The 26,424-nt window shown below is 48.0% G+C and overlaps 1 protein-coding gene across 1 annotated transcript in view; it reads left to right on the plus strand.

Annotated features, from left to right (window-relative positions):
- The first annotated feature begins 1,011 nt into the window (after positions 1-1,011).
- Positions 1,012-26,424, plus strand: part of LOC149337228 (F-box/LRR-repeat protein 12-like) — a 48,760-nt gene continuing 23,347 nt past the window's right edge. Inside the window, exon 1 of the mRNA XM_089553386.1 lies at positions 1,012-1,324. Coding sequence (XP_089409512.1) covers positions 1,131-1,324 — 194 coding nt within the window. The 5' untranslated portion in view covers positions 1,012-1,130. The remainder of the gene's footprint in view (positions 1,325-26,424) is intronic.

The following is a 26,424-nucleotide window of genomic DNA, read 5'->3' on the forward strand; positions in this document are numbered from 1 at the left end:
CATTTCAGGGATCGGCTTCAAGCTCTTGAAAAATCTCCGCCAATCTAGCCTCCCGAAGAAACCACGGAAAGAAACAGAGAAGATGGCTCTTATGCCGTACGTGCACGGAATCAGCCAAGCGTTGAAGAAGACAGTAGGGCATGCTGGAGTGAATCTGATCCTAAATGCACCCAGAAAGCTCAAAATACTTCGCAGAATAGCGAACGAAGAAGCCCCAAAACCAGCGAAGCTTGACAAAATGTTCACCACTTGTGACACTGAGGTAATCTCCGAGATATATCGCTCTTATGCGGAGCGTTATGTGGGTGAAAGCGGACGCTGCATAAACGACCGCTTACGAGATCACGCCAATAACATCAGCACGGGATACGGCAGCACACTGGCAAAACACGTTTCTGCCTGTTAAAGCACTTCTAACCTTGGACGAAGCCAGATTTTGAGGCTGTATAATCATCAGCACAAGCGCGAGCTGTATGAAGCATTCATCATTGACAGGAAAGGCGCGTATTGCGTTAGCACACCATCAATGGCATTGACAAGAAAAGAGATTGCTTATTTGGAATAACCAAGACGACACGATGTGACAGAAGGAACTCATCCTCGTCTCCTTTTGTTTGTTGTTTTCCTTTTTGCGGTATTTATTACGAGCAATGCAATAAACCTGCAGTTGTAAGTCAGCGCTGTGTGTGTGCATGTCTTCTTTTTCTGTCCCGTGTAAGCGCGCTTTTTTTCGATGATATCACGTACCAACTGGCCCGGCAACTATCCTTAAAACTCATTTGTAAACGCTGGGGACGGCTACTGGAATCCCACTATTCCATTCTTCCACCCTGTTAAAGTGAACTAGAATATTCCAATTCAGTTTAACTGTCTTTTCATTTCACTCTGAGAATAACTTCAGCCACGTTCGTGCAACCGAAACCGAAAAACAAAAACGAAACTAAATTGTGTTAACACTGTCAGAAATTAGCGATCCAATGCGATCCGAACGAAGTCGAAGCCTAAGCCAGCTGCGTCTTGTCGCGCTCGTCGCGCTATGCGCGTTCTGCCGCTCGGCGTAAATGGCTCACTTCCAACAACTCAGCTGATCGGTGTACACGGCAGTGGTCGTCAAGGCACAGACGAGCGCGATGACCCAAGTAGAGCGGGTGCTACACGATGTGTTCCACAAATCGCAGTGCATTTTCCTGCCCCGGCCGAGTCCCCACAGCGACCGCTCGCATGCTGCCTCGGATGTGGACGGTTTCATCAACGCGTTTCCAGACAGTGTGCTGCTCGAAATCTTCTCGTACCTCAACCTGCTCGAACTGGGAGTCGCGGCCGGGTGAGTGCTAAAGCTGGTGATGCACCAGTGTGACAGAGCACCAGCTGCTCACGTTTCCTCAGCCGCCGTACAGGGCCCGGACGTGTTTAAAGTGGGGAAGGTGTTCCACCGATGCCACAAAACGACAGTGTGGACTGTCACTTTACTCGACTGTCTCTCTCTCTGTCTGAAAAACTTTATTATTGGTACATACTCAACTGTTAATCTCTCTAAACGTACGAACGCGGCACGTAGCTGACGAATAACTTGTAATCTACTATAGCCTCTCAGCAACCGCCGCTATATTGCGTGGGAACGATAGAAGTGTTTTGAATATTCCCGAGTGGAGACGTCAGTGAGCCTGCCCTCGCGGGCCGGTGCTTGACGAAACCCGGCTGCCGACAGTTCTCGGCCGGTTTCTCGCCAGTTCTCGATAGCCTACAGTTCGGCCGGTTTTGTATGACTGAGCTGCAGAACATAGCTGGGGCGCCCGTTTAGCTTGTGAATCCTTGCAACTTACGGTTACTAACGTTCATCCGTCGATCCACTGTTATGTCAGCTTCACAGCGTTTTGCCCCAAATTAGAGCTCCTTTTCTGAAATTATTGATATGTCCCCATCTTTCCTATCATGGATAGGAAGCTCCACGTCACTGGATAAAGTCAGTAGTTTGGATTTTTTTTCTGTCTGTAATGCTGTGCAGGAAAGTATCAACTACTGTTTTAGTTAGTATTCAGCTCATGTGACTGTAGTCACCTTTACAGATGCTGTTTAGTGGACTACCATTGTGAGAGGAGTGTTGCAACATGAGAACCAAGAGAAGGGCGGCAGGTGAATTCTGCCTGTGTTCAGCTCTTGTCTTTTTCCACCTTTGTCTTGTATAGCATTGAAAATATTGTATTGTAAGTCAGCCTAGTTTGAGTGTGGGAAAACAATGCCCTTTTTGACACATGCTTGTCATCACTCTCATGGAAAATACAAGCTAGGGATGATGGTTCACTTCGAATTTGTATTATATAGCGGCATATCTATATGAGGCCTTCTCGTTCCCAGCCCTTTTCATGCTCGAATGAGGCACCGAAGAAAATACTTCTGGCTGGTATGCTATCTGGCTGCAGATGCATGTATAAAACTGCTCTTGTAAGTCATTAGGTCGGTATCCCTTGTAGTATGACCTTACTTGCACAACTTACTCCACTTCTTAGATGCGTGCTTCAAAGTACACGTCTTGAACATCAGCTTAATGTTTAACCAAGTTGAAAAGGTCTCGAAACTAGGAAAGAAGTGGACAACACAAGTACTTACTTCCGACACTCCGTGTCTTTTCTTTTAGTGTGTCTGCTTTTTTTGTGTTATCTGTAATTTTGTTGTCCGTTTGTCTTTTTTCACCTTTTAACATTGAAACTTTGCCAAGTCATCAAGTTTACCAATTTGTTGGAGTTCATACTGTCGACTTCAGTGTTTTTCAAGTAAATTTTATTTAAGGGCTTCCTTGCCGTTTATATATGTATGCTTATGCATCACATCCAATGAAATGCAGAGGTGTGAAGAAAGAAGGGACAAACAGGAGCGAAATGGAAGCAGTGTGGCAAAACAGATTAAAACAAAAGTGGTTCAAGAATAAGATGCATTGTTCTCCTTTAGAGAGAAACAACTGTTCTTTGTTGGGTAAAGTCACTGATAGCATACACAGTCGTGCCTCATTAATACAACCCCATCAAAAGGGCCGACTCGAATCATGGACAATGTTTCTGGCAAGCAAACTTTTTTATGTATTTACACCTCTTTAATATGGAAACTCGTCTGGAGAAATGGAAAGGGTGAAAATGTTTGCAACCCATAGGGACTCATACATTTTGTCTCGTTAATACGGACAGTGACCAGAGCAAAATCCAGAGTGTCTCTGCCAGATGTATCACCCCTTGTATTTTGATTGCAGAACACCAGCAAAAGGCAGTGCGAAAGTGGAAATGCCATAGTAACGCCCTTTTGTGCATGTGTGAGTGATAATAAAGAAAACATAGGATACATTCAAGAGCACACACGTGTGTTTAAAAAGCGTAGTAACAGAACAGCCTTCAGGAATTGCAAGAATGTTCTTGCATTTTCTTATTTCTTTGATAAAATTTTACCCCATGGATGCTCGCAGACGCGTTGTAATATGACATGGAGTTTTTAGCATGCATGGCGTTCATCAGGAAAGAAATGTGAAGATATGTTTACCCATCTAGACGTGGAGGGCTGCTGCTGAAATGTTTGTGCAATTATTCTACAACTTACCGCAGCATATGGACACTCTTTGACCATTCACCTGAAGACAATTTTATTACTGATTTCAGCACTGTCTTTTGCTCTTAGTCATTTTCCCGAGGAAGATAATTGCATAACACAGATGGAACAACATATCTTTGTCTTATTAAGTGCACACTGGTACTGTGATAGAAAAAGTGTTGGCAGAATGCTGGTTTTGTGAAAATCTGGATTTCGTGTAATAATTACAATTTGGTAGCTTATTTTAGGTATCGGAGCTCCAGCTGCCTAAACTTATTTGCGTATTTTGACTCAGCTTTCACTTAGCTCCACAAGTGCGATTTTGTGTGCCGATTTAGTTCTAGTCAGCTCTGTTCAGTTTTTACATTGTCTGAATGATAGAGAGAGAGTGCTTTTCTATGAACCTGTTTATTTTTGGTGCTATTTTACTTGCAGCCATTTGAGTGGTTGAATTCTAACAGAATGAAATACTCATCAGCACCTTTTCGCATTACTCCTTACATTGCAAAATGCAGAGTTCATTTATCTGGAGTGAAGTCATTAACCCAAGAATTTTATGACCTAGTATTCCAGTCTACTTTTGACTTGAATTTTTGTTTGTCCTTGAGGTTGTTATTCATGTCTAGGTACAGCAATAGCCGACTGTAAATTACATGATTTTTGAGCTTAGCCTCCCACTTTTTTGCTTGGAACATCATCCCCTGATATATTGGCCGTTGAGAGAGAGAAAAAAGGCTGCTTAGTGGCGCACTTCAAAACTGTGTTCATCAGAAATAGCTGGTTACATGAACTGTGCTTGTTTGGGTTCTACTGTGAATGTTTTTTCATGCTGGCAAAACCTGTGAAAGCAATGAAAGCAGCTCATACCGCTTCTGTTACATTTGAGAGAAACAGGCTGACAAATAATGAAACAAAACACAGTGTCTTTTTTTCTTTTCTAGCTCTGTGGTATCATTCTGGTCAGGAAAATAAGGGCAAAAAATCTGGGTCACTTCTCGGGAAGAACTGTTCCACTGTGGCTGTGCAGCTATGGGTGGTCTCTTTCCTCACTTTTCCTTGCTTAATGAACTGCCTATATTTTTACTGATTATCATGATGACTTGCATATTATATAAGCATTAATTACTTATAGTTTCATATTAATTTTTCTTAAAGGGTACATGCACAAAATTTCGAACCCAAACAATGTGGCTTGTTTCATGGGTGTAAAGCAGTGCCCTCTAGCAAGTTTAGTTCTCAGGCGTTGAGTGAAACATCAAGGCCCACTTCAGCTGTCGCACCGACCGATACTGGAGGTGCAAAATTGTTTGTAATTAGCTATTAACAGTGCACACTGTTGTTTTGAGATAATTTTCCTTATTACTGGGCCCGTAGGCCTCTTTCAAGGCAAAAAACAAACAACGAGAAAAGTTTGTCTCTACCCCTTAAAATAATTATCTCCACATATGTAAAAGGGGTCATGACACCATTTTTTTCAGACTCAAGCTGTTTATTGCATGTTCGCTGCACATCTCGGAACAACTGGACAAGCTATAAGCTTATTTGGGGCAGCGAGTGCTTTCTATTGAATTTTTAAAAGTTCTCCAGAACTGTGTGGCAGTCGGGCAACACTGGCGCGCTCGCGATTCCTGACGATAGTCACGTGCTTGCCCGCGACAGAATGACTGAACTGTGCGTAGTTTTGTTCAAGCTTGGGGTGCGGAAGAGTGAGGTTGAAGGGGGACAAAGGCAACAGAGGCCCGTGTTCTGTGTATCTTCTGCCCGGTCTCACATCGCCGCAATGTGCCGCGGCCGCACTCGAGTAAGCGCGCTCTGCTCCGCACCTACCGTGCGCGCGGCAGTTTTGCAGCAGACGACGGCGCTGTCGGGTTATGACGTCACTCAGGCTGTTTCAATATGGCCGTCGCTGCTGCTGGGGCTCAGAACCGCTAACTTCAAACTGCACTTTCTAGCTCAAATGCGCGCCTAGAACATGTCTTCTTTTTTAATTACTCATAATAACGTCGTGCCTAGTAGCTGCAGCGTGAAAGCACGATTTGTTGGTAGACCATGTCGTGGCCCCTTTAACATTACGGCTACGGTGACTATTTCGCCAGTATTTTTTCGGTCAAATGCCCCACTGGAGTATATCAAATACTACCCACCTTACTGAATTATGGTTAAATTTTATTATTTTGATGTATAAAGTTTCGCGACTTATCCTAATCACGTATCGTTGCCTACGTTGTCGCAATGCGCCCTTATTTTATCCTCCGGTCACCTTGACTATTTGCCTTACGAAGTGCAACAGTAATTAGCTAGGTAACCCAGATTCTCTCGAATCGCCCTGCGGGTTCGTTCCCTGTGTCGCCGTGATGGATAGGACGCCGCGCAAAGCGCACAGAGAGGGACTACACCGGCTTCGCGGAACGGGGCCAAGAAACGACTCTGCCCGCTCACGTCCACGGCACTGCCTCTCTCATAAATCTAATCTATCTGTACACTCGCTGATTACTGTCGTGCTGCTAGTGTTGGGCTTACGGAAACCGGCCTAACTTGATCTACCCGTAATTATTTCGACTCGTGCTCTCGTGCGCGTCAGTCATCGGGACGACTGAGTGAGCTTATTTCAGTAGAAAGACGTGAGCTCTGATTTTTTGGCGGGAATGGTTACGGATTATGAGATTAAGAATTTTGCGGGGTTACAGTGGCCGCAGCTGGCAAAGGACAGGGTTAATTGGAGAGACATGGGAGAGGCCTGTGCCCTGCAGTGGGCGTAGTCAGGCTGATGATGATGGTCACGGATTAAAGTGTCCTTAAAAATTATGTACGCATTCCATCTGGCCTCGTACAAGATTTCCAGTTTTCATCAGCGCGTAACACTTTTTATGATCCCGGCTGAGAATTCCCATTTAATCCAAATGGAATGCCAACTGGTATTAACTATAGTCGGATACAACTTAAGTCTGCAGTGAAGCTCCGCCCACATTCAGCCTCCGCGCACAGAATTCCTCCACGACGAAAAAGTAGTCCGCTGCTTAAACGTTTCTTGTGAGCAAAACAAGAAGCTCATCACAAGAAAAAGATTATAAGCTCTAGGATTTTGACATGGGGATTGTTTGATATAGTCAAGCATTAAAAAGCTGATTTCGTTTACAGTTGCGGTTGGCCAGCGGAGTAATACAGGACGCCGCGGACCGCGGCCCAGTGTTAGGAACTGCTGTTTTTTTAAGTTGTATCCTACTATAGAACCAATTTTGAACAGTCCGAACACCTAACTGGTTCCGCTTGGAAAAAATCAAACTTTCACTATTGATACAGCTGAAAATATCCATTAAATCCGACTGGAATTCCAACTGGTATGTGGAAAGTCCAGAAACCTAACTGCTTCTAATTGGTTCCATTAATTCACTTGCAATAACTTCAGTTGGAACCTAACGAATTTTTTCAGCGGGGGGTGATTAACGTTTCTGCCAATGTCTCGGAGATCGGTTGCTTTACATTCAGCAGGGCAGGCCTTATTTTCTGTGGCCATGTCACGTTCGCAGTTTTACATTGCTTTCAACGCGATAGGGTTGTAAGGCACCCGTTGTGCAGAAAATCTGGCGTCGCCTGCGTTGTGATCGAAAAAAAAACCCCTGGAGACGCAGTCTATAGGTGAGCAGCATACGTCACATGACCATGTGGTGTCGTCATAACCTGTCCACTGGGTTGTGAGCAAACTGCCCACCGTGGCAGTTAAATTAGTGATTGGTTGCGAGAAGTTGCCCAGGAGGAGCATATCTGGGTCGCCCAAGTCTCACCCATGGCAGCACCTGCCAGGAGTACGAGGACTCCCAGGGATCTATGAATGTAAAGTAGATGGTTTGGTTTAGGTTTATTGGAGTTCAACGTCCCAAAGCGACTCAGGCTATAAGGAACGCCGCAGTGAAGGGCTCCGGAAATTTCGACCACCTGGGGTTCCTTAATTAAAGGGGCTGCGAAACACTGCCTGGGGGAATACCGGCTATACTTCAGGTGGGTTCTTTATGCCACACAGATGCTGACTTAAAAGGAATTACAGGAATCGATGCACAGGAACGGGAGTTATTCAGTGAAGAAATTTCAAAATACAAGCAAACGAAACGCTGCCCTCAACTCGATTTTGGCGGGGCTTCCCACTCCTATTTCGCTCTCCCAATGACGGCACCTGGCGCAACCAATCAAAACATCCAGCCAGAGCACTTCGCGGAAGTTTGTACTCCATGGTTGCCTGCTCTCTGTACCTCGTTCTTGCTGAGACTGGCAGCGTTGTTTCCATGCCAGAGCGCCCCTGGTGGTGTATTTTTATTTTACTTGCTTTGCAGGGCTTTTATCTAAGACAAACAAGTTGTTTTTGTTGATCTAATATAAAACGGAGACAGGTGACAAAATGTGTCTCTATTTATTCACACAATTTGCAGTATATTTACTGTTTGTCCGATCATCAAGCTCGCGCCAGGTGATGTCATATCCGCTGCTAAAAACCCGCCACTGTGTGGCGACACCATCAGAGCCATGAAGTTGTTTTTGGGAGGACATTAAAATATTAAAGAACGGAATATACGCGGTATTACCGACGCTAATAGCACCATTATAACTCACTGTATGCAATCAACAGGCAAAACAGTTAACTAAGATTGTGTTTCTGGGCCCCTTTAACTTGCACTAACATCGCACTGCACACGGGCCTCCAGAATTTCGCCTCCATCGGAATTCGACCGCCGCGGCCGGGATCGAACCCGCCTCTTTCCGGTCAGCAGCCAAGCGCCATTACTACTGAGGCACCCCGGCGGCTACCATTCTCGTAAGGTGGAGCTTAACTGTTTCCTTCAATTTTTTTGATAGCGTCCTTTTTCGTACACAGTGGGCTGCACAAGCGCCGGGCACAGCGCTGCCGCGAGAGCTAATTGATGCAGCTGCATTGGCGGTTGCTTGGTGAACTGCAGTTCGTGGGAGGAGGAGGAGATCGTCTGTGTTGTCGACACTGAAGCGCACGTGACCGCTGCCTCATTCCCGTCCTTGCCTCGGCGAGTTGTGGGGAATTAAAACGTACGAACTGGTTTGCGTCGCGAAACGTGGTAATTGCAGGCGTTTGGGAGTGGCGTATAGACCGGTCGGTGGGCTGCGACTGAGAGGACTTAATGGAATGGCGTTTTGTTTTGTTTTCCTCCTCCTTTGCGCTCGGTCGCTCTCGCAAGGTTGAAGGAAAACTAAAACGAGTTGTTTTGTAAAGCGTTATCTTATCACGTAACTGGCGCCGAAGAGCGAGGGTAGTGGCGTGCGGGTTCCCAGCGGTGTCGTCTTGGAACGGCCGTAATCTGCGTATATGATTAGCCCTAAGGGTCTTTCGCCCGTTAGACGAGCACGAGCACTTGCCGCCGATGGGCGCCCGACTCTTGACGTCGTTGAACGGGGTTCGCACGAAAGGTGGCGACATATCGCTCTCGCCAGAGCCGTGCAGGCGTGCGTTTCTGCTGTGATTGCCAGGGTTGCCGCTGAGCCGAAACAGAAATCCGACAAAGTTTAGCCACGTCAGTTTTTTTTAAACGTGATAGCGCTGAGGAACTCGTGTCCCAGCAAATCCGGCGTCAGCATCGTTGGAGTCGTTGACCGTGAGCGAAAAATCCCCAGAGAAACAACCTAGGTAGCAGGCGGGCATGGAGGGAAAAAAAAAAAACTAAGGAGGGAGCGTGACGTCACGCGGCCAGCGTTCGCAAGCCGAGTGTTTTGAAGTCGTTTTCTCCCTCAGCTTTTCGCTCTCCGAGTCAGTCCTTTACATGGTCCTTTATGTTTGGTTCTGGTGTGTTTTAGTGCGCGCGTATGCCCGACCCGCGGCGCGGGCGTCTACAGCAAGGAGGTTGATCTACAGTCAGTCTGCCGCGCTAATCCGCGCATGCGCGCGCGCAGCCGGGCTAGATTTTACCGCACGCTATCACGTGGTGCAGGCGGGCATGGAGGAAGAAAAACTAGGAGGGACCATGACGTCACAATCTTGAAGCCTAGTCATAAAAAATATAATGGAAAGCATCATGGGAAATAGGCCCTCACGTGACAAAGCAGTGGTAGCTCTTAGCTGGATTTCGGTTTCGGTTTCACTCTCTCGCTGTACAAGCAACTAGGCGACCATCTGCTTGCGTTCACTGACGGCTCCGTGGTGAGCGCAAACTGCTCGCTCGCCGCAGCGGCCACCATCCCCGAGCGACGCGTGCGCTGACTGCGGCGCAGTGGAGACACTTGGAGCACATGCTCCTTCGCTGTGCCGCTTCTGCAGTGCCGCGTCGCGAGATTCTCGCGGCCTGCAGGGCGCTGGGAATCATCCCGGACAGTCTCGAAGCGCTCCTGTGGCCGCGCGGCACTGCGCGCACCCGTGATATTCTAGCCTCTATACCCGTGACAGAACAGTGGTGAGCCTCTGTGCGTTCATCAAACAGGCGGGCTTGACTTCCCGCTCGCTCTTCGCCAGGTAGTGCACGCGTGACACGAACGCTCCGTGGGTGCTACCTCCGACGGTATACGCGGCCGGGCGCCCCACCCCGGCCGCTAGTGCAGTATGCCGTGCGCGCGATTAGTCCGAGACAGGACGCTACGAGCGCGCGGCTATGTATACATACAGTTTAATTACTTCTTTTTGTAGGTGATTGTGCGCAGTGGCCGGGAGACCCCGCGCAGGGGCAGACGTAAAGCCGCCGGCACTCTCTCTCGACAGCGAGAGAGAGAGAAATACTTCACTGCTGAATTTTACGTCGGAACCGCCTATGTGCGCGCGCGTATTCGGCACGACTTGTGCCTTGAGAATAGCGGAGAACGGAGGGCCCATGGGCGGGCCGAAGTCCGCCTGCCCGAGAAATAGAATCTTGCGCAGCGCGCCGGAGCGCTCGTTCAACACGTCCGTCCGCCGTGAGCGCTCTGGAAGCCGCTGCGCCCTTTTTTAGAGGCTCGTTTCTTCGCCTACTCTCGAGTTCTCCGCTCATAGCATGCGCTGAAATAAACGCTCCGTATGCGTGTATAACGACGAAAGGAATTCCTCTCCATTCTCTTTATGAACCACAGTTGAACAGTGACGAGGTCGCGGCCGCACCCTTTGATGAAAAGTTTACCCGCAGTTTTCTACAGTGCACGCAAAAACTCAAGAGTGTAATCAACAGAGACGCGGAGCCTGCAGACAACCTCGAGCTCGGTACGCATTCCGCCAAAGCGCTGCGCTGCGCTACTTCGGAGCACGGATGTTCACTAAAAAGCACCGCTGGCTGGCAGTCTGGTAACTGTGGAGGAGGGCCTATTTCCCATGAGTCAGTGCGCAAAAGGGCCCTCGGCAGCGGCGTCAGAGGAGGATGGCTTGCAGAGGCTGAGCGCACTCCCTCCTAGTTTTTTTACCTCCATGCAGGCGGGCCACCTAGGTCACGTGGTCTTTCGGCGTCATCAAAGGCTGCCCATCGGATAGTCTGCAAACTGCCAACCGTGGCAGGCGGCGGTTAAGTCACATAAAGCCCGCCGGGGGCAGCACCTGCCGATCGCCAGGTAGTGGCGCCTCCAGCTGAACAGACCGTACCTACGTACCTCTCGCAGTTTTTTTAAAGGAAAATCTGTAAAAGTTAGAAAAAATCGACCTGTATACGGGAATAAAAGGGTAAAAGAGGTTCTGCCCTCACTCTAGCTCACTCATTTTGAGCCAATGCGGGCACCAGGAGTGTTATTCACTTTTAATATTTGCTGGAGCTTGCAAGTTAAGTGCGTCGAAGATAATTTCTTTTTTTTTTATGCATGCATGCAAGCATGCAGGCAAAGGAGCGCCTCCACTGCCCGCAACTAGTCGAAAAAGCCAGATTTTTTTCGAACCACAGCGCTGAGGGCAATCGCGTTTTCGAAATTATAAAAACTGGTATGGCCATCACTAACGACCGGTTATACAGATCTCTAATTGCAACTAAGCGCCTAACTCTGGTAGCTAAAAAGTTGATTATTGAGAAGTAGTTAGCCAGCTTACTACTTAAGATGATTAACCGGTTTTCTGGTGCCCATCAACACTGGTAATTCTATGCCGCGAAATCCATATTTTTACCCGAAAAAGCCTATTTAAAAAAAAAAAACTAAGTGTTCGCTGAAACACTCGGTATACTGCAGCGAATGGTATACGCTCTCTATATAGGCGCTCTATAGAATGTAGCCAGTTTGGTACGGGTTATAGTAGTAGCAGTAGTAGTAGTTTATTGATAGCGTTGTTTTGAGCAGTCGTGCAGAGTCCTGACTCCCATGTGGGAGTGATTTTCTCTGCCCAACCTGCGAGAAGGGCTGGAGCCTTCTTGTCATGGTTGACGATTAAATCTTTTCCTGATTCTCGTGCGGGAGCTGTAATAGGGGTTCTTCGGGCGGGGGTTTGCCCTTGCATGCCCGAAGTATATGCTCCTGTGTAGCAATTTCAGGTGTGTTGCAATTTTGGCATTTCGAATCGAATTCTCCTTTTGGAGATTGCATGCAATCTGTGAGGACTCAGGACAGATCCTGAGCTCTGGATCAGGTGACGTAAATACTCTCCTTCCTTCCTTATAGGTCTTGGTTATCTCAGTAAATGTGTTCAAGATTTCGGTGTAGATTTTTTTTTTTTTTTGAGGGGGTGGGGTGGGAGGGGGGGGTTTGTACTCGGCCCGTTTGGTTAGGCCTCGGACGAGCCTATCCGCCTCCTCATTGCCTGAATTTCCAGAGTGTGCAGGAACCCATACCGTCCCCGCGACGCTATTTTTATAGCAACTTTCCAGGATTTTGGCGGCTGTCGCACTGACGGAGCCGTTGTTATAATTCGATATGTCTCTTTTTGAGTCGCTGATGACTGTGGGTATAGATTTTGTAGAGATGGCACTTAAGCTCTGTTGCCACCTCTTCTGCCACTGTAGATGTGTCGACCTACACAGGGGCCAGGTCCAGGGACCTGAGGTGCCATCCACGTGCCACGCAGCGGCAGAGTAGTAATTTTCACTTACTTTTGCGGCACCCACACGAGCCACTGCAGGATCCCCTTGGTATTCATTTTGCTACTCTACCACCATCATGCCGTCCTCGTTGCATGTTTTTGGGGAGGGGTTTGATTTCGATGTATGGCCTGATCCGATGCGGAATTTTTGCTCTTTGGTTTGATTAGAAGCTTGGAGTCAGACCAAGCCTCTCTAGTGTGTATCTACCAATATCTGTCCGGGATAGTCTTTCTTGTTGGGCTGTTTTATGGGCCTCTGCGAGCTCATCCAGGGGAAACAGCTCACGTGACACAACGGTGCTGTCCTGTGTATTTCAACATTTAGTTAGGTTTCATAAAAATATTTTTGTTATTCGCGCGAAACCGGACGTAACGATTGTAGCCCCGCCGCGGTGGCTCAGTGGTTACGGCGCTGGGCTGCCGGCCCGAAAGACGCGGGTTCGATCCCGGCTGCGGCCGTTGAATTTCGATGGAGGCGAAATTCTAGAGGCCCGTGTAGTGTGGGATGACAGTGCACGTTAAAGAACCCCAGGTGGTCGAAATTATTCCGGAACTCTTCACTACGGCGTCTCTCATAGCCTGAGTTGCTTTGGGACGTGTTAAGCCCCAATAAACCAATAACGATTGTGGCGCCATACGAGCTTGGCGTAAGACGCGAGAACCATTTCAATGTCCATTGAGATTCGCCGTGTAGCAGCACCACAACTCCCTCGAGTTCGATGGCGATCGAAATCCTCGAAGGCCCTCGACTCGATGGCCATTGAAACTGGCCGTGTGACAGGGGTATTATTAGCTTGCGCCGCATTCGTGGCCGCTTCTTTAGCCGTGCACGTGTGTATACACATTGCGTGGCTGCAGCCCGTTGGCGGAAGCTGACGCGGTGTGTATGCCCGCGGCAACAAGAGCTTAGGCAACCGTGCCGTCGTACACCAAGGCCGGCACGCTGGTTCACTGGCCTCGCTTGAAGACAGATCGCTTTGCTCGCTAGACGCCGAAGCTCGTTCGGGAAAGGAGGAGGCGGCCGCCCGGCGTTTCTTGCTTTTCTGTTTCGTCATCGCGCCGCTGGCCAGAAAAAAAAAAATCCACAGCAGTCTACGTGACTGCTTAGCTGTGTGTGTAACGCACTACTAGGGTCGCGTGTCTGGGTGCACGTTTGCGTGCAAAGCAGGCAGCGACTCTCTGAAAATAAGAAGCCAGGACAGCAGCTTGGGCATGTTGGTTATTCATTTGTGATGGAACAGCGCAAGTCTTGTCCCGGTGTTTTGCAAACTTAAGTTATGTAACTTCTGTGTTTCGTGATAGCGGATAAGTAACTTGAGTAGTTACTTTTGATCGAAGATAATTTCACTGCAGGAAATTGGTAATCGGTAAACGCTAAAGTTTACTTTGCTTGGCGAACTCGACAAGTTTTTTTTTTCAAAGACAGTAGGGGGAGCGAGCACTCCGCGGGCTACGTGCGGAGGTCGTGGGCGCGGTCCCCGCCGGTGTTCTCTTCGTCTTCCTCATATCGCTCTGTCAAATGATTTAATATCTGAAATGATCGCACAGCTCTTTTGCGACTGTTATAAAAGTAAGTATTGTACAATACCTTACTTTCAGCACTGTTGACCGCTTTCCCACGTAACCTAACGTATATACCCCCGTTGACGCACTTAAAAACGGTTTTTTGAGAATTCAAGGTTATTCAAGAATTCGAATCTATCAAGCTTCTAGACAAAGCATGCAAAGTATTTTTGCACTAGCATTTAAAATGGTTACATAATCGTCTATTAAAACCGTGACGATGTTTAGGCTTCTCCTCACTACGTTGGAGGAGTGCGTGGAAACTCGGCAGTGACGTCATTGTTGCCGAAATTTCAGATGTCCGCTGCTTACGTCTGCATGCTGCTGTGCGTCGTCAGATGGCGCCAAACAATGCATCGTGAGCTTCGCCTTCTATGGCGTCGGTTTCCTTCCATGGAATAACCGTTTCTTCGCTGGAAACGTAGCGCCGTCATACGTGACGTCATTATCGGGGTCTCTGCCCGTCGCTGTGCACTTCAGAGAAGCTGAACGCCGACGACGACTTTATTCGGTAATTACGCCACCATTTCAAATGCTAGAGCAAAACGATTTCGCAGGCTTTACCAGCACATTTCACACATTCGGCAATCTTAAACTCATCGAATTCTAAAAGCGCTTCAGTAGCCCTTTTATTAAATGTGTTCAGTGTCAGCGTTCCCGGTTTCTGTAAAAGCAGTCGTTCGCCACTGGTAAGTTGGTGGCATTTATTTATTCCTTGTAAGCTATGTAAACTGTGTACTTTTTGTAGCCCAAATAGTTCTCAAGCCAGCACAACGAAACAGGTTGTAATATTTAGTGATGTTCATTTTAATAAAGTAGTGATACCTGTCCATGTGCAGCGCAGACTCAACTAACTGTAATTATAAGCCAGTATACATGTACTATGCATATCTTTCATCTGAGATTTTGTTCTTTATGCGCCACAAAACAGGCAATAATGGGCTAAAAACTAAGATTTTTTCTTTTTTCTTTTGAAGTAAGCACTTTGGGTCTTTATAGTTTCGTCTTTTTCTCCACATAACAAACCGGCGATACACTATGGGTGCGGGTGAGGCTCCCTTCTATCAGCCTCAGTCTACGCTCTGTTGAAAAGCTTTACCAGCTGGCTATTTTTGTGTTGTCTTTTTTTTTTGTCACGGAAGAACAGCTATGGTCAAATGTTTTTAGGGGAATCCCCCAAGGTGGAGTAAATTTCTAATAGGGGAGTAATTACTCATTGGCATCCACCCAAGCGCAGCCATACGGCTACAAAGGAAAGCTATACAGCTTCCTCAGAAACTTCGCAGTTAAAGAAAAATTCGTCCTGGTCCGGGGTAGACCAACAATGTGTTCCCACTTCGAGTTATTGATCAATTCGCTCTCGCCCTACCATAAGCTTGCCGTCCCGGTTAGCTCAGTTGGTAGAGCGACTGCTCCGGTGAAGCGGTGGTCGCGGGTTCGAACCCCGGACCAGGACGAATTTTTCTTTAACTACGAAGTTTCTGAGGAAGCTGTATAGCTTTCCTTTGTAGCCGTATGGCTGCGCTTGGGTGGATGCCAATGAGTAATTACTCCCCTTTTCTATGTGCCCCCCCCCCCCCCCCTACCACCACAAAGACCGCGGCGGTGTCGGCCGTCACTTTCGATCTTGGCCCTGGCGAGGCCCACGCATATACACCGGAAAAGAGAGCGCTCCTCCAGTGGTTATCGGGGCGTCCTTGCGACAGTGCGCTTATCTCGACCCCGTTCCCCGTGCGCCATGGGTGCGTCTCCGCGAAGAAGGGATCACTGCTCGCGTAATTGCCCGAGGCTCATTTCACCAGTGCCTCGTACACGCCGGACGACACGCGGCGGACACGCACGCCTGACGTGCCTCACGTCGGCCGCACTCTCGGAAAGCGCCGCGTCTGGTCGACGTGCCTCTTGCACCCGCGTTTAATTACGCTCTGTCGACGAAATGAAAGCTTTTCCTCCTCCTCCTCTGCCCCACCCAGGCCGCTAGGGCAGTGTGCCCGATTAGTCCGAGACAGGACGCTACGTGCGCGGGGCTGTCTACAGAGGGCAAAACGCTCGTCTAGAACACGTTCTGGGCGTGTTGCGTTCCGATCACGCGATATCTAGCAATATCATTTGGTTAAAGATGATCGTGATGTAAGCATGTGCAGTTAACCACAGAGGATTTCATCTTCATTTTTGGCTTTCCTGGTCGCAGCGGCTTTGGGATCTGCGGAATGCGCGGTTCGGTTGTTCGAGACATGAGTTTCGAACTCTGTACATTAGTGATGCAAAACTATCGGAAAACTGACTATCGGTAGTATCAATAGTTTTTTTTCGAAACTATCTATAGTGTAGAGAACCATCGATAGTGCTACTATCGATAGTTCGACTATCGATTCTACTATCGATAGTATTACTATTGTTAGCCGCCGCGGTGGCTCAGTGGTTATGGTGCTCGGCTGCTGACCCGAAAGACGCGGGTTCGATCCCGGCCGCGGCGGTTGAATTTCTTTGGAGGAGAAATTCTAGAGGCCCGTGTACTGTGCGATGTCAGTGCACGTTAAAAAACCCCAGGTGGTCGAAATTTCCGGAGCCCTCCACTACGGCGTCTCTCATAGCCTTAGTCGCTTTGGGACGTTAAACCCCATAAACCAACCATTACTATTAATAGAATCGATAGTGCTGCTATCGGTAGTATTACTAGCGATAGTACCGCTTTGATAACAAGACTATTGATAGTGAAACTGTCAGTGGTAAGAGCATTGATAGTAACAATATTGATATTATGCATTTGTGGTTCTTTAACATGCACTGGGACAGTGCGGAAAAATACCTGGAATGGCATCCGATGAAACAACAAGCAGCGCAAGTTGTGCTGGCCTACACGGCGCTATCATGCACTGCAGACGTCGTCTCATTGACATAACCGCGGCAGAAATGCTTTTCGCACACATGCTTCGCAACCAGGAGTCCGCACGCTAACATTTTATCCAGCAACTTTACCTGGAGAACGTTCGCAGAGCTCCGTGACACGGAACTATATATACGCGTGACTATATATAACAAGCAGTATCGATACGGCTATCGATAGCACTATCTGTAGAACTATCGAAAGTAGTATCGATAGTACTAACTATCGATAGTACTATCGATAGTCTTGTTTACCATCGATAGTTCGATAGTGACTCAACTATCGATAGTTTTGCATCACTACTGCACATACAGTTTGCGTCTTTTTTGTAAGTGATTGTGCTCAGCGGCCGCTCGCGCACGCTTATTTTCGGACAATGGTTGGACATTTGCGCGCGAGCGGCGCGTAGTACATTAGTGTTATATTTTGTAAATAGCTCCCCTCTGTCCTTTCTTGCTGTCGCTCCCCTCTACATCTCTTGGCTATGCTCTCCCTTCCCCTTTCATTTGCGCCGGCCGCAGCTCCGATGCTTAAGATATTATAGATAGCAATTGCCGCTGCCGGCAATTGCTATCTATAATTTTTTTTCTTCACCTTTTGTTTTTCTTTTTTCTTTTTAAAAAATTGAACCACTACCACCACCTCCTCCTCTCCCCCCGAATCACTGGGCCGGCTGTAGGACAACCTTGGCGGCCCCGAGGTTTTGTACTTTCGCGTTATCAGGTTGCGAAAAAGAACGGGACAGTTTTATGCGCCTTACTATTTTAACCAAACTGCCGGTAGATGCGTTGGGTTGCTGTTCTGTCAGGGCTGCGAAATCTACGCTGGAAGCTTGGGTTCTGAATCGGGATGACAGGATTTGCCGAGTCCTTTCTCCATTTTGCGTCCTGTTCGCGCCACTTTGTATTCTGTTCATTGAGTAGAAATTTTCCTTAACTTTCCTTGTGCTTTGTTATCGTATTGCATTGTTTTGTTCTGTTCGTTGTGTTACTATTCCCGTTCAGCAATCGGTTGCTTTGTACTGAGCGCGCGTTGTTGTGAGTGCCGTGCCCCGCCCACAAGGCACACGCAATGTAATGTACGTATATTTCTCAATCAAGTTCCTGCATGCCTGAATGTACAGTCTTTGTCAAAAGTATAGAGCCAAGGGGGTTCACTTCCAAGCTCTATATTGGGACTCCAGGAGCATTCATGGAAGTCCTAGCTATTGTAGGGAGGCAGTACCAGAAATCTTCTCATGTCCTGGAAATTTGGAGCGCTATAGAGATCCATTAAGAAAGACATAGTGTGGCTCGAAAGAAAACCCCCTGGGCTCCAAACTTTTGACAAAGGCTGTACGTACGTACGTATGCCTGCATGTACAGCCTTTGTCAAAAGTTTAGAGCCCAGGGGGTTTGCTTCAAAGCACTATTGTGGCGCTCCTGCAGCACTTGTGGAAGTCCTACGAATCGGAGTGAGCAGGACCAAAAATCTTCTTACCTTCAGGAGATTTGGGACGCTGAGGTCGCATTACGAACAAAGCAGTGCGGCCCGGAAGCAAACCCCCCGGGCTCTAAACTTCTGATGTATGTATGTATGTATGTATGTATGGTTTGGTTTGATTTGGTTTATGGGGTTTAACGTCCCAAAGCGACTGAGGCTATGAGAGACGCCCGTAGTGGAGGGCTCCGGAAATTTCGACCACCTGGGGTTCTTTAACGTGCACTGACATCGCACAGTACACGGGCCTCTAGAATTTCTCCTCCAAAGAAATTCAACCGCCGCGGCCGGGATCGAACCCGCGTCTTTCGGGTCAGCAGCCGAGCACCATAACCACTGCGCCACCGGGGCGGCCTATGTATGTATGTATGTATGTATGTATGTATGTATGTATGTATGTATGTATGCACGCATGTATGTATGTACTTGTGTGCGTGTGCGTGCGTGTGCGTGTGTGTGTGCGTGTGTGTGTGTGTGTGTGCGTGTGTGTGTGTGTGTGTGTGTGTGTGTGTGTGCGCGCGCGCGCGCGCGTATGTTGAAACGCGACCGATATATGGGTCCGCGCGAGATCGTCCTCAGCAGCCCAGCACCGGAAACGCATGCCCTAACGGAAAAGTCGAGTCTGTCAGCAGGTTTCTACCTACGTCAGTCAACTCCGGCTGGTCGAATTGTATCCGCAGCAGCCTTTCACTATACGGCGTTCCCGTACGCACTTTCTCCGCTTTGACGCTGACGATTCCATCGGATGCATTTTACGCGCGCGCCGCGTGCTCCCCGTATACGTAGCAGTATACTGTGACGCCTGCCGCGTTCCCAGCGAGTTAGGACTCGCGTAACTTCGCTTGTCAAGCGTCGGCGAGCACCAAGGGCATTTGTCAGTGTATTGTGTGGGCACATAACGTGGGCATGCCAGAGGATAAGCGTGGTACCAGTCATAACAAACCCGAGTGCGGAGCAATGGGAGGGAGTGCTCTCCAGCGCGATCGCCGAGTCGACCAAGAAGGTCTGATTCGGCGAGCACATCTGGCAGCAGCTTCCAGCGGAGCCCTGGACTAAGGGCAGCCGACCTTTGCACAAGCAGATGGACGAAGCCACCTGACAGCCGCAGAAGAAAAGTAAATCTAGAGCTTAATAAAGTTGTTCACTCACACTCACTCGGCGAGCAGACTGACCCCTGCGTTTAATTTACGAAGGCTCTTTCAGCTGTTGAAGACTGCAGCCCCTTACGGTCGATTTGGATGTGCTCAGTAGTCTACGTTGTATTCCTCCTGTACAGTACCGTCCACTGTTAAAGGGAACATGCGATTGCATGGCCTCAGCGCTTGGCGAAGCGCTGCCACAGAGGACTTGCGGCACTAGGCGCATGCACAGTAAGCACGGCGGCTGGTCTTTCAGCGCATGCGTCTGATCCTGCCCATTGTAGCCGCCTTCGCGAAGAGCGGAGGTCACGCGATCGCATGTTCCCTTTAAAAGTGGACCGTACTGTACGGAGCAGACGCGGGAGCCCTCATCATAGTGAGGGGTTCACGCAGTGACGTCGCGTTGAAGGCAAGGGGTGAAAGCGGGGCGGAAGTGCCCGGGTCATCCCTCTATACGGCCACCTGCATATATCATGTCCCCACCGGCGCATGTTTTAAGCATGAAGTGTCTTGAGTCCCTATTCGCTCCTAGCTCGGCCGAACATCGTCCCGGAACGCGCGGCGAACCTGAAGCCCAACGTGACGGCGAACCCGAGTTTGTGCAACTTAAACTTTGTAACTTCAAGAAACAACAAAGCATATTGGAAAATCACGAAAGGGCACATGAGAGACGAAAATGACGCGGCGCGGATAAACCATGAAGTCTTACTAAGTAAGCCCAACGCAGATACAATATGAAAGATGCGCTCGCACGTCACCGAGCAACGTCAAACAGGCAGAGGTTGCTAGGATTACTTGATAGGCAGGTTCCCAAATATATAGCAGCCGTTTGTTTTTCCTCCAGAGTGAAGACACGGATTTCCCACACACGTGTCATAGGCCTGGGCGATAAAGTATAGGCCTCTGTGCGAACTGTGAGCAGATTTTCTGGTTGCTCTTAACGTGTGTAGTCCCATTCAATGCAGGCGGACGACAAAATTGCCGACAAAATACTGGGGCAGATTAGGTGCAGACGTCCTTTTGCACATCGTCGTCTTGATTAACTTCCATCTATGGCGTGAAGACGCAGAGAATTCTTTTGTTAGCGTTCATGCAGTTTTGCTTTCGCACGTTTGTGGAATTTGGGCAAAAATTATCGGTCGTTTTTTTCTTTGGGTGTAAAATTATTCGCAGCGAATTTGAGGACATGAACTGCTTACGCTGACCCTGATCCTTCGAAGGAAAAAGCTCTGCTGCCCAAGCTGAGAAGTACGACGAGAGAGTTGGCCCAACGCGTGTTCAACCGGTAACTCTGAGATGATGGCTTTCTACAAAAAGCGGCAGGAGTTATCTGTTCAGGATGGCCTCCTACTGTGGGGACATCGTGTAGTAATCCCCAAACAGGCACGCGCTAGATGCTGATGATGCTGCACGAAGCCCATCAGGGCGTCTGCACCATGAAGAAGGTAGCGCGGTCTAAATTTTGGTGGCCGGAGATTGACCTGGATATTTGCCGAATTGCCGCTCAATGCAGAAACTGTGTCCAGGCTTTACCAATGCCACCAGCTCGTGAGCCAGTGAACTGGCCAGCAACCGAAGAAAAGTGGTCCCGTCTGCACCTGGATTTTGCCGGACCTATCAGAGATAAAATGTTGCTAATCGTGGTAGATTCCCACAGTAAGTGGATCGAGGCAATTCCACTAGCGCGTGCAACGTCAAGTAGCACGGTAAACGCGCTGCGTACGCTGTTCAGCCAGTTCGGACTACCGCGCACTGTAGTAACTGATAATGGCACGCCCTTTACGGGGTCGGATTTCGCCACATTCATGGAAAGAAACGGCATTGCCCACATTCGGACACCGCCCTACCATCCTCAGAGCAATGGACTCGCAGAACGTGCAGTCAGGACGGTGAAGGATGGACTAAAGAAGATGCCGGGCGTGGATCTCTCAACCGCACTCGCGCGAGTTTTGTGTCGTTACAGGAATGCCCCGCGGCAGTCCGGCCTTTCACCTTCAGAAACACTGTTAGGTTATCGACTACGCACTCGACTTGACATGTGTTTTCCTCCCAGGAACAAAGCTGCGCAGCTGTGCAGGGAAGCTAAGAGAACTTCGGACGACGCCAGCTGGAGTTTCGCTCCGGGGGACCCAGTACTAGTCCGTAACTATGGAGTGGGTGACAAGTGGACACCCGGAAAGGTGAAGTCAACAACAGGCGCTCGACTAGTTACTGTCAAGACGGAAGATGAGGTGGTGGTTCGTCGTCATGCTGATCAAGTCCGCAAACGCTACGACGAGGGCTCCACACACACAGGGACAAACAGTCAAGCAGCAGCACCATCGGGACATCCGCTGGCTGAACACAACGCACCCACGTCAGCACCCGTTGACCCTGCACCCCAGGAGACGACGCTGCGCCGGTCAGCCCGGGTGAAGAAACCAGTGGATCGCTATGGCTATTAGGAGGAACGGATGCTGCTGATAGCAGAAGCGATAAGCCACCAACTGAACCCGTGCCGACACCGATCTTTCATTCGTTTCTCTCTCTCCCTCGCCCCTCTTTGCCTCGCCCCTCTGGCTATATAATATCCCTTGATCCGAGAATAAAGCGTCATTCTCCGGCCTGGCTACGCTGTCTGATGCATCGACCGGGAGCGGCTTGTCCACCGACAACGCCGTCTCAACAGGTGTAAAATTATTCGCAGCGAATTTGAGGACATGAACTGCTTACGCTGACCCTGATCCTTCGAAGGAAAAAGCTCTGCTGCCCAAGCTGAGAAGTACGACTTCAGGGAATTGTTTAGGATTTGTATAACGGTACACGGGATGACCCTGGTATATTGTTGATTTGGAGATGCACCTATATGGGAGTAAACGGGAGTAAGGAGTCCTCTAGTGCAATTAATTTCATAAAAGAGACCGGGCTACGTGAGAGCTTACCCCATTTCTACTCCTTTCTGTTTATTATTTATTTATTTCATTTTTTTTTTTTTTTCAAAATACTGCAGGCCTATGTGGCCCAAGCAGGAGGGGCATACAACATAACAATCGCACACAAAGAAACGAAAACACAACACACAGCATCATTGGGCGAACCAACTCACTCAGTTTTACTATTTTTTACTTTTTATGGCTAGGGTTCAAGGCTGTCGCCCTACGCTCCCTCCGCAGTTTTTTTTTTTTGTTTTTGTTCCTTCATGCGGGCTTGCAGGCATGTGGCAAAACAGAAGGCGCTGCGGAAAGCGCTGTGCAGACGACGCGACGCCAAGGCTACGCCCAACCTTCTCCCGTCAGTCAGAACGATGCACCAATGGAGTGCCTTTAGCGAAAGTAACTCCCATGACGTCAACGGGGTTCAGAGTAGTGGGGCGGGGACGTTTTTGTAGAAGGAAAGAACGAGCGGGCTTTGATTTGAATTTTCGCAGCTTTTCGGGGCGCGCATGGCTCTAGTATTTTGCAGATGTTATGTTCGATGCCTCATCTATGCAGTGGGCTTGTTTTTTCAAAAATGTCCGGACCCTGGTCAGTGGCCCTTTAATTCAAGAAAACTTTGCGCAGAATGACCCAAGACGAGGGAGAGACACGTACACAACACGTAACACGTAACGTACACAACACTTAGAAACACGTAACACCAACTGGCCCAACATTCTGCTCTACTAAGACAACTTAACCAAGGAAATACTCTTCCAACGCGTTGCTGAAATTACTATTTTGAAAAAGAGATTCTGGGAGCAACTTCCAGTCGGAGATGGTTCGGGGGAAGAAACTATACTTGAATGAATTTGTTCGTGCAAAGCTAGGCTGCAGTGTGTGTTCCTTAGTGTGTCGTGTTCGTCTGGTGGTAGAAGGTTGAACACAATTAGGTATTGGGATGTTTACCTCGCGTGAAAGAATCTTACGAAGGAACGAAATTCGATTCATTTTGCGGCGGTCTGAAAGGAGCGGGGTATTATTTTCTGCCACTACCTTTGTGGGAGAATCAAATCTGCTGTATTTGTGGAAAATAAACCTGACTGCTTTTCTTTGAATGATTTCAAGGGAGGGAATGTTCTTTTTCGTATGCGGATCCCAAATGATAGGTGCGTATTCGAGGGTGCAGTTTCGGCAGCTCGTTGGAAACTGCTTATGCACCACTCAAATCGGATGTCCAGAGTTACTGCGCGTCGGGATGTCCACGCATATTTCCCGGGCCCGTGCCGCACCGACTCCTCGTGTTTTTCAATTCAATTCAATTCTTTTTATTATCATTTCTTCAGCACAGTACATAACATCACTGTCTGAATCCTTAGCCAAAGGCTAGTTATGGATCCATGCAATAAAAGCAAAGAGATTAGTGAGGAAAAACGCTTTCTACTGCATGCCAAAATAATACACATAAGAATGGTGGAAAAATGCAAAGCGTACAAGCAAGATGGTTCAAATTACAGAAATACAAGAGGGCTCATGACAAAAAAATAAAAGAGTGTGCAAAAAAACAGACCTATGAAGGCAGAAACAGCATTCTTTATACAAAATAAACGCAGTTGCCTTAGAAGTGATTATTCAATGACATATGAATGGCAAACCCAACATTGACACTACAGAGAATAATAAGAGACAATCACTAAGCGATTCGCATTGTAAATCAGGTAATTATTTGTGACAGAAAAAAGGTATTCAGTGAAATATAAGGATTAGACGTTGCAAAGACTGCACAGGGGATTTTATTCCAAGTTTTTACCCCTTGATACTCGAAGCGGCGCTGGCCATAGTCATTGCGAGATGTAAGAACCAGAAATCTTCCCTGTGCTGCTGAACGGCTGTTAGTTGGGGCTCTATGGAATGTGTTCAAAGGAAAGGAATGTGTTTGTTTTTGCCCCGCGTTTGGAGAAACCTCCGATGGCAGAAGCGCTCGTATCTTTTGTTTCGTTTTCCTTTTCGTCTGTTTATCTCTCGCTCGCTCTTGCTGTGGCAAAAAGCTGGCCGATTTCCGCTGCGAGAGCTACAAAGCAAGCGGGCGCTGGCCGTACTCCAAGTTCTAGAATTACCCTAATCTCTATTTATGCTGAGCGCTGCACGAAGTAGTTCAAGGAGCGGACGAGCAGAGCGGTGTATACGGTCGGGGTCGCCACTGCTCCTCCGTAGATAAGCCGTTATCGAAACACAAAACAGCTTCGCTCGGCGTCTTGAAATTTTGTCGCCGGAGTAGCGCGTCGAGTACTTGTGCTGCGTGTATAATTTCGGCAGCGTGGGAAGAAATGTTTAACCCATTAATTCCCACGCACAGAAAACGCCAGGTAAAAATTATGAATTTCCAGGACTTCATCTCTAAAGGCTCCTTGATCGCAAGTAACAAAGTGGGAGATTGATTGAGGAACGATTAATTACATGGTAGTCGATGTGAGCTAATTTTCTAAATGTCTGAGTTTCTATAGGAACTACAAAACCATGTGCTAACACCCAGACGTGTGTAGGAATTCAGGTGCAAAAATTCAAAACTGGCCTATCATCTGTGTCTATCATCTGTAAAAATTTCTACTCCTTATTAGCACCAGTTGCTGGCATCCTTGAAATCTGAAATCCATTAAATATAACAACATTACGAGCCGTTGCAAACTTGCAGATTAACATGTCATCTCGCTCCACCCGCCACCATGAACATTGGCACGTTCCGCGACCACGTACTAACTACGGTCTCCAGATGCTTCGAAACAGGCTGCCTAGTACACTAAACAAACATAAGCTAACGGAAGAGCAGCTGCGGGTTCTAACCAAGAAAAAATTATTCGACATTATTAACTAACCCGTACTGTAAGATTTGATTGTATTTTTTAACTAACGCACTGATTCACTGTTTTTGCACTTACCTTGTTCTGTAAATTTTTTCCAATATGAAATGATTGCTCCTTGTTATTCTTCCCATCATATATATTTACTGTACCTCAGAACTGTCGTGCTTGCTGCCATGTTGTCCGAGGAGACGGGGCCAGTCAAGCTGCCCTTGACGCAGCTTTTATCCCGTCACCCTCGCCACAACTCGTACAGTCTTTGTCAAAAGTAACCAGGCTGCATGGTTTGCTTCTAGCTCGTACAGTGGAGCCCTTACAGCTTCCCTAAAGATCAAAAGTTGCTGGAAGGTTAGAAGACCCCCAGTCCTTACCTTTAACAACCACTTCAGCTTCAGGGAAGCTCGTAAGGGCTCCACTGTACGAGCTAGAAGCAAACCATGCAGCCTGGTCACTTTTGACAGAGACTGTGCATGCCCTGTACTTGTTGTGGGAAATAAACTGAAACTGAATGCAGCATTAGAACCACATAAATTTTAGCCTATTTTACGTTAGGGCTAGCTCTTGCACGAGCTTATCTTTTCGCGGGCCCTCTGCATCTCTGGTGGCCTTGCGTTGGTAAATATGTTGGAGAAGAGCGTTACTTGAGGTATGCTAGCAATTCAAGTAGATATGCGGGCAGGAACTAAAATTATTCCCATTTTTATGCTCTGTATCATATTTGCAATGCAGAATGTTACAAGATTAAACGTTTAACCTGCCGAAAGCGAGGGTGAGGACGTTAAAGTGTAAGCATTTCTTGTGATCTGACGGTGAGCGTGAGGGAGGGTCGAGGAGAACAACGAACTGAAAAAAAAAATGATGGGCCATTTGCGTACTTAAAGGGACACTGAGGAGAAATTGAAGTTGGCTTGTATCGACAGAATACCAGCTCCTGATTATAAAAACGCCACTCATACTGACAACAAAGCTCTTGTAACGTAGCAAAGAGCAAGAACCAAAATACAGGTATCGCCGCCACAGGCCAAACTCGCAAGTACAAGCGTCATGACGTCATAGGACAAAACAG

This window comes from Amblyomma mixtum, chromosome 7 (genome assembly GCF_055824585.1).
Source record: "Amblyomma mixtum isolate Tamu chromosome 7, ASM5582458v1, whole genome shotgun sequence".
Taxonomy (NCBI): domain Eukaryota; kingdom Metazoa; phylum Arthropoda; class Arachnida; order Ixodida; family Ixodidae; genus Amblyomma; species Amblyomma mixtum.